General features: G+C 70.5%; 2 protein-coding genes across 2 annotated transcripts; both read left to right on the top strand.

The window, feature by feature from the left end:
- Positions 1-309: 309 nt before the first annotated feature.
- On the top strand, positions 310-630 carry MNEG_10077 (hypothetical protein; the record flags this gene model as incomplete). Its single annotated transcript, XM_014041451.1, has 1 exon — positions 310-630. The coding sequence occupies one exon, from the start codon at positions 310-312 to the stop codon at positions 628-630; it is 321 nt and encodes a 106-aa protein (XP_013896905.1).
- Positions 631-2183: 1553 nt separating this feature from the next.
- Positions 2184-8005, top strand: MNEG_10076 (hypothetical protein; the record flags this gene model as incomplete). The annotated part of the gene is made up of 3 exons (XM_014041450.1): positions 2184-3690; positions 3981-7830; positions 7981-8005. 3 exons carry the CDS (start codon positions 2184-2186, stop codon positions 8003-8005), a joined length of 5382 nt encoding a protein of 1793 aa, XP_013896904.1.
- Between the last annotated feature and the right edge of the window lie 161 nt (positions 8006-8166).

The raw sequence follows: 8166 nt of genomic DNA, 5'->3' as shown, positions 1-8166 counted from the left end.
CAGCACCCGATCGCGTTCGTGCGGCGGTGGCACTCGGGTGCCACTGCCCATGCTCCTGTTGCTGCAGCTGCTGCATGTGGCCGGGGGCGAAATCTTGGGCACGCCTCTCCATGCGCACGGCAGAGCAGCGGCACGACGATGCGCTCTCGCATCATCGCAGGCATTCCCCTACTTCTACGTGCCATACGATGACGACCTGCCGACAGACGCGGCCGAAGGTGCGTGGCTGGCAGCTGGGCAAACTGAAATGCGCCCAGCACATCCCCGACCCCAACGGCCCATGGCACGACTGACGCGCCCCTCACCCCCATGCAAATTCCGCTGCCACTGAACGGCTTCTCTGCCCTTTCCGCGCTCGGCCCCGCCCCCCCCTCCACAGCTGCTGGCTTCCTACGCCGCCTGGGCTCCTCCATCGAAGCCGCGCTGCACCTCGCCTCGGCGCCCGGCGGCCACGCGCCCGGCGCGGCGGCGCCGCCGCCGCAGCAGCAGCAGAGCAACCAGCAACAGCAGCCGAACAGGCAGCAGGCAGGGGCAAAGCGGCAGCGGGTCGCGGCGCTGGCGCTGGTGCGGGCGCTGCCTATGTACGGGTACCATCCGGAGGAGCGGCCCTTCATCAAGATTGTGCTGTGAGCCGCGGCGGATAGGGGCAGTTGGGGGAGGTTGGGGGCGTTTTGGGGCAGTTGGGGGCGGTTGGGAGCACTGCAGCGCTCGGGGCTCAAAATGCGTGATTGTCGGGGCCGGAACGGCAGCGGTGCCGTTCACAGCCGCCGGCTCGCCACAAGGGGATCTGCCATGCGCCCTTCAGCATTTGATTTGGCCGCCTCCCTCTTTGCGCGCCCGTGGCACCTGCTAGGTACAACCCCCAGGACATCGGCCGCGCCGCGACGCTGCTGCAGGGCGGCGCGTGCCTGGGGCGGCGGTTCCAGCCCTACGAGAGCCATATCCCCTTCTTGCTGCAGATCAAGGCGCGGGCTCTCATTGCATCGGTGTTGATTTCCTGTGTACTGACTCCTCGACGAACACAATTCATTGCTTTTGGGGGAAGGGTTCAGAGGGGTCAGCGCCTCTGAGATGGTCCTGACATTTCTTGTCAATTCCAGGATGGGGTCAGTGACCAATCATTGACTGCCCTCTCCAGGTTTGGCTCGCCCTGTCGCTACCATGTTGCGCCCTCTCCCACCTCTTATTAAATAGCCGTTCCCGCTGAGACTTCGTCCCCCCTCCCACCACGCTTCCGCCCAAACCCATACGTCTCAGATCGATTTCAATCTGCTCGGAATGGGCCACATAAACCTCAGCCACCTCTTATTCCGAGACCCCCTGCCGCCGCCCCTTGGGTCGCCGGACGGCGCCCAGACGCCCCCGCCGGGGGCGTCCCCGCACACGCCCCAGCCCCCAGCAACGCCGCCGGCCGCTGCGTCCCAGGCCGGCGGCGGCGCGTCCTACTGGGTGGCGGAGGGCGCGGTCATCGCGCCGCCACCGCGGCAGCAGGCGGGCCCGGGCTGCCCGCCGGCCCCGCAGTCGGGGGGCGGCGGCAGCGGCGGCGGCGGGTCCCTCCCGGCGAGCCAGCGACCGCAGGCGGCGGTTTGGACGGCAGAGACGGTCCCGCCTGAGTTGTCGTGGGCCGCGGCGGTGACGGCCTCGGGCTCGCACCTGCCCAGGTGGGGGGCGTATCCGCATCACTCGCTGTCACATTGATATGTGCTTGCACGTATGCGCGTGCACGCCTGCACACTGGGGGCGTCTGCTGTGTCTGCCGCCGAGCATCAGCATGGATTGCTGACATGGCCAGCCGGCGCGCACACAGCCCGAGTCTCCATGCCCATCAAAGCCACGTGACTGCTCGACTTCCCCTGAGGCCGCGGCCACCAAGCCACATACCTTTGCGTATTGCTTGCCCCTGGTCTTAGGGTAGCGCCCGCTCGCCAGAGCTGCTGCGCCCTGGAGGGGGACGCCTGCGTAGATCACATCCTCAACAGGTGATGCTCTGGTGTTCTAAGCTGCCTTGGGATGATCTGGTGATCCGCCGCGCTTACCTCGTTGTCGGCACAAACACACATCGACGCTGTGGGCATCATCCTGCGCCTCATGCCTTGTTCGCTGCTTGTTTTCCCGCTCAAGCCTGGACTGGCCTTTTGAAGATCTACGCCTGCACCCCTGCCTTTCCAACTCTCCGCTCTTGGATGTTTCCGAGGTCGCGCGCCGTGCGCGTGCCGCTGTCGCAAGCCGGCCCGGACCTGCAGCTCGTGGACTCCCTGGTCCCGATGTGGTCCGAGGAGCGCGCCCGCTGCGGCGCCTCGGGCCTTCCGCTGCCGCCGCGCTCCCCGCCGCGCGCGCCGGCGACGCTGTGCGCGGCGGTGGAGAGCACGCGGGAGGAGCTGCGGGCGGTGTCGCGGCGGCATGGTGGCTGGCTGGGGCGGCTGCAGGATGAGGCGCGGCAGGTGCAGCAGCAGCAGCAGCAGCAGCAGCAGCAGCAGCAGCAGCAGCAGCAGCAGCAGCAGCAGCAAGAGCAGAAGCAGCAGCAGGACGAGCAGCAGCAGCAGCAGCAGCAGCAGCAGCAGCAGCAGCAGCATCAGCAAGAGCAGGGGGCTTCAGGACGTTCTGCACCGGGCTTCGAGGCAAACGACGAGGATGTGGTACCAGAGACTCCGCTGCCCGCAGCAAACAGCCAGGATGGGGCCATGCGGCCGGCAGCAGTGGAAAGGGCGACTGGCGGCCCGCCTGATTTGCTGGGGGCACCATGGCAGGCACGAGACTTCGTGTCGCCAGCCTGGGCAGCCCGTCCAGGCTCTCAGCGCCAGCCGCTGCGCGGCCAGCTCGGCACCCCACCCTCGCAAGTCGCCTCGCAGCCGCTGCCGTCGCAGGCGGCGGCCGCGCGGCTGCTGCGGGCGCGGCTCGTGGCCGCCGCGGCCGCGGCCAACGCGGCGGCCGGCGCGGAGGGCGCGGCGGTGGCGTCGCCGTTGCCGCTGCTGCTGCTGGGGTCGCAGGCAGGCGCGGGCTTGCAGGCTGCGGGGGTGGCTGCGCCGTTGTTGTCACAGTTCGAGGCCACGCCAGGCCCGAGCGCGGATGTGGTGGCAGATACACCCATGGACGAACAGCCCCGCCCCCAGCAGCCGTGGCAGGCGCCACGAAGGCAGCAGGGCGGCAGCGGCATGAGCGGCGGCCGCGGCGCGGGCAGCTGGCTGCTCTCGCCGCCCGAGACGGGCGGGGGCGATGGCGATCAACCGCTGGTGGACGTGGCAATGCTGACTCAGCTGCAGGAGCAGCGGCGCGCGCGGCGGGAGAGCCGACTGTCGCAGCCCTCGCAGGGGCGTCCCTGGCGCCCAGCATGGGTGCCGCCGCAGGCCGAGGCGGCGGCCGGGCACGACATTGACGAGGGTGGCAGCAGCGACTGGGGGAGCGAGGACGACGGCGGCGGCGGCGGCGGCTCATTGCGGCAGAGCTCGGATGAGGAGAATGAGGAGGAGGCAGACGACGGCAGCGGCAGCGGTGGCGGCGGCGGCGGCGGCGGCGGCGGCGGCGGCGCGGGGCGGACGCCGCGGCGCGCGCGGCGGCAGCAGCGGGGCGCGGACTCGCAGATCCGCAGCCCGGCCAGCGCCGGCGGCGCTGGCGTAGTCAGGGCGGCGCGCCATGAGGCTGCTCACATTCCAGATGAGGACGACCCTCTGTTGGCGCTGGCGGAGGCTATAGGTAGGCAGCAGAGCTGCCCCCAGGCACAGGGTTTGTGGGGTGGTTTGAATCCTGCAGCACACACAGGGGAAGCGGCGGCAGGCAGTTCGTACGTCACCCCACCCCCACCCCTCAGCCTGCTTGCATGCCCGATCATCAGGCACGCCAGCCGCGCAACGGTATGCATGCATGCGTGTGTGCATTAGCAGGGAATAATACAGGTCACCTGTCGGCTCTCGCACGATTGCGGTATGAACAACGGGCCTGGCTGCATATCCTGATCCCGCTCTTTGCCCCTTGTTCCACCCCAGGCGCCCCCTCCACTCAGCGCGCCCACGCCCTGCCAGAGCAGCAGCAGGGGCAGCCCCTTCTGCCGCAGGGCCGCGCCGCGTGGAGCCCTAGCAGCAGCCCTGCGCCGGCGATGCGGCTGTTTGGCTCGCCGCTGAACGCTTATTGCTGCGGCAGCGGGGGTGGCGTTGATGACGGGGGCTACGGAGGGGTCAGGGCTGGAAACGGCTGGTGGGCTGAAGAACAGGCTGAACCCCTGGGCGACCTGAGTGGGGCCCCTGAGCGCGGGGACAACGACGGCGCCGACGAGCCTGATCGGGGGCGGCGGCCGCGGGGCCGCAAGCGGCGTAGCCGCAGCCACGGCTCGAGCAGTGGCGGCGAGCGGGCGGCCATCGCGCAGGAGGGGCAGGAGGACGAAGAGGACAGGGCCGGAAGAGTGCAGGGGGAGGGGCAGGGGCCCTGGCAGGCGTTGCATGATGGAGGTCAGGGGGTTGAGGAGCGTCGGCAGCAGTCGCGACAGCAGCCGCAGCAACAGTTGCAGCAGCATGGCAAGGAAGAGGTGGTGGAGGACAGGGAAAGGCAGCAGCAGCAGCAGGCGGAAGCGGATGAGGATGAGGAGGCGGCAATGGACTGGGCCTTGCAATGCCTTGAGGCCTATGAGCAGCGTGGAAAGCAGCAGCAGCAGCAGCAGCAGCAGCAGGGGCAGCAGCAGCAGGGGCAGCAGCAGCAGGGGCAGCAGCAGCAGGGGCAGCAGCAGCAGCAGCAGCAGGGCCAGCAGCAGCAGCAGCAGCAGCAGGGCCAGCAGCAGCAGCAGCAGCAGCAGGGGCAGCAGCAGCAGCAGCAGCAGGGGCAGCAGCAGCAGCAGCAGCAGCACGCAGAGGTACAGGAGTGCGGTGAGGACGAGTTGCAGAAGCCACAGCAACCTGAAGGTATGGCTGTCGACGGCCCAGACGAGCCGCCGCGCTCAGACGACCGTTGGCACGCACACGCCCGGCCGCAGCTCGAGCCAGTGCCGCATGTCGAGGAGCGCTCTGAGCGCGGCGGCGCTGAGGAGGCGGGGGCCGACGGCTGGGCCTCGCCGCAGCGGCAGCTGAGCGGGCGCCCGACACGATCAGACCTCACAGATGATGTCATGGATGAGTTTGACGAGGCCGGCAGCGGCGGCGGCGACGAGCTCGGCGGTGGCGCCAGCGACGATGACGGGGGCCCACAAGACGAGCGGACCGACGGCAGCGGGTGCAGCGAGGGTGAGGGCGACGACAGCGACGCCATCAGCGGCGGGAGCGGGGCCGACGGCAGCGTGGAAGCTACCCAGCAGCTGCCAAGCACGCAGCCGCTCCTCGCTGTGTGCGGAACCCCGCAGAGCCGCGGCCGCGGCGCCGATGCCGCCGCCGCCGGCGCCGCGGGCAGCGGCGGCGCTGCTGTCTCCCGCCAGGGGACTGCTGGCAGTGGACAGCGCCGCCGGCCGCCGGGGCGCGCGCCGAGCCCGGGCCCGCCCTCTGCGGGCAAGGTGCGGCTTGTGCTCACGCCCTCGCCTTCGAGCCGGCTGAAAGGGTTTGATGTTCTCAGTCAAGACGCCGAGGCTGCCGCAGCGGGCGGCTCGCCACGCCTCCAGCAAGGGAGTGCTGCCCATGACCTGGGTTTCGGCACCCCCGGCCTTGCAAGCACGCAGCTTGAGCAGGGGCATGGGCAGCAGCAGCAGCAGCAGCAGCAGCAGCAGCAGCAGCAGCAGCAGCACCACAGCCCGCCTGTGGGCAGGTTCTCGGCGCGAGCGCAGCTGTTTGTGCAGCCGCGCCCCGCTTTGGGGACGCCGCAAGCGCCGGAGCCCACCTGGCGCGGGGGTTCGCGCGCCATGGGGCAGGAGGTGCCGCCAGTTGTGTCTGCTAGGGACATGCTCACGCAGTCACAGCAGGAGGCCAGCCCGTCGCAGCAGCCCAGCCAGCAGGCGCAGCTGCCACCGCAGCAGCGGCAGGAGGAGCAGCAGCAGCAGCAGCAGCAGCAGCAGCAGCAGCAGCAGCAGCAGCAGCAGCGGCATCAGCGGCCGCAAGCGCGGATACCCCAATCCGACGGCCCCGCGGACGACGAGGGGTGGCAGGCGGAAGCCGCGGCGGACGATTCGGCTCCACAGATGCCGCCAGCCCGTCCCGCACCACCTCGCATCGAGCCCGCGCCCCTGCGCGCCCCACAGCTCCAATCATTGGCCCAGCCGCGTGTGGTTTCCGGCCTCTTCAGGCCGCCGGCGCGTACCACCGCCCCCGGGCCTGCGGGCGGCGGCATGCCCCGCGCCCTCCGCGGCGGCAGCAGCGGCGGCGGGGGCGCGGGGGCCGGCGTATTTGGAGGCGGCGCGCTGGGGAGCCCTCTGTGGGACATCTTATTGGAGGAGGACCTCCAGACCGATGAAGACATGATGCTCTTGGACGCGCCCGACGGCGGCGATCCGGGAGGCGGCGTTTTGGGGGCGGCGGCGGCCGATCTGGGACCCGAGAGTGATCTGGAGGACGGCGGACGCGGCGACGGAAGGGGCCCGCGCGGCGCGAGCGCCGCTGGACCAGGGTTAAGGGCGCCCGCGGACGAGGAGTTTGAGTTTGGCGCAGCGGCGCGGCCGGCGTCGCAGCAGGGATCCGGCCCGCCGAGCCCGCGGCTCCTCTCTGGGCCCCGTTCAGCGTCTGAGGCGGCCGTTGCCGCGGTTGCGGCAGGGGCCGAGGCGTGCGGCGACGTACTCCTGGAGTGCCCTAGGCTGCTTGAGGAGCTAGGGGCCGCTGGCGGTGTCGCGACAGCTCCAAAGCAGCAGCAGCAGCAGCAGCAGCAGCAGCAGCAGCAGCAGCAGCAGCAGCAGCAGCAGCAGCAGCAGCAGAAGCAGCAGCAACAGCAGACGCCACAGCGGGTGTCTCAGCAGGGTGATTGCACCCCGTCCGCCAGCCACGATGGCGAGGTGTCCATTGACCCGACCCAGGTTCTTGATTTTGCTGAGGATCCTGGGCCATGGGCAGAGCAGCCGCCTCCGCAACCAACCCCCCTGCGACAAGCAGCACCGACGCCCGAGCGGCGTGCGCTGCGCGGGGTGGGGCAGCAGCAGGCAGGGGGCCCGTACGTGGCAGAGCAGCAGCAGCAGCAGCAGCAGCAGCAGCAGCAACAGCGCCGGGAGCACATGGGTGAACCCACCACAGATGGTGCGTCCACAATCACAAGCGAGCCGAGCCTCAACTTGCGCCTCTCAGCGCACAGCGGCAGCCAGGGCGCGGCCAGCGGCGTGAGGGGAGCTCCGGTGAGCAGCGCACAGAGCCCTCGAGGCAGCGGCGTCCTGAGTTTGCCGCCCTCTGGGCCGCTCTCGAGCGAGCAGCATGAGCAAGAGCAGCAGCAGCCGGCGCCGGTGCCGGCGCCCTGGCAGCCGCAGCAGCAGCAGCAGCAGCAGCAGCAGCAGCAGCAGCAGCAGCAGCAGCAGCAGCAGCAGCAGCAACAGCAGCACTTGGAGATACAGCGCAGCCAGACCACATCGATGGGGCCGCCGCAGCGCCTCACAGCCCCAAGCAGGGGCGGCGTCACCAGCCCTGGCGGTGGCGCCGGCGGGCATGGCGGCGGCGCCTCCACTTCCTCGCTGCAGCTCGAACAGCGCTCGCCGCCCTCCACCCAACCTGCCAGCGCGAACGCCGCTGCCGCCGCCATCCTGCAGCAGCAGCAGCAGCAGCAGCAGCCGCGGCGGGGGACGCAGGGGCTCGTGCTGCTGCGGCCGCGGGCGCGCCCGCCGCCGCCGGGCGAGGCGGTCGCCGACATGGGGCGGATGGGGCTGTTTGAGGTCGTTCACCGTGAGCCGTTTTTCGGGGACGCGGCAGACAAGCCGGCGCGGCCTACGGTGCTGGCGGGGCGGGAGTTCAGGTGCGCAGGCCGGCGGGCCGCGAGGGGTGCTGCGTGGCCGCGCTGCTCATTGCCTTGTCTGCGGAGCGTTTTCTGGAGCGTGGCAGTGGCGGGCGTGCAGTCACCTTTGGCACAGCTGCCGCGCAGCTGCCGTTGGCGCCTCCCTCCCAGGCCTATCATCGTGCGATTGCCATAATGCATGCCTTAACGTCCACAAACACCGCAAACTTTTGCACCAGGATCCCGGCCGCAAGTGATCTGCCGCCGTTTGTGGCAACAGGCTTCCGCCGCGCAGCCCCAGCGAGCAGCCCCGGCGCCGCCGCCCCCGCGGCGGGGCCGCCGCCCGCCGCCCTAGAC

The sequence above is a fragment of the Monoraphidium neglectum genome (assembly GCF_000611645.1).
Source record: "Monoraphidium neglectum strain SAG 48.87 unplaced genomic scaffold scaffold02169, whole genome shotgun sequence".
In the NCBI taxonomy this organism is placed as follows: domain Eukaryota; kingdom Viridiplantae; phylum Chlorophyta; class Chlorophyceae; order Sphaeropleales; family Selenastraceae; genus Monoraphidium; species Monoraphidium neglectum.
Note: the sequence above shows the minus strand (reverse complement) of the source record. Positions and strands in the feature narration are given on the sequence as shown.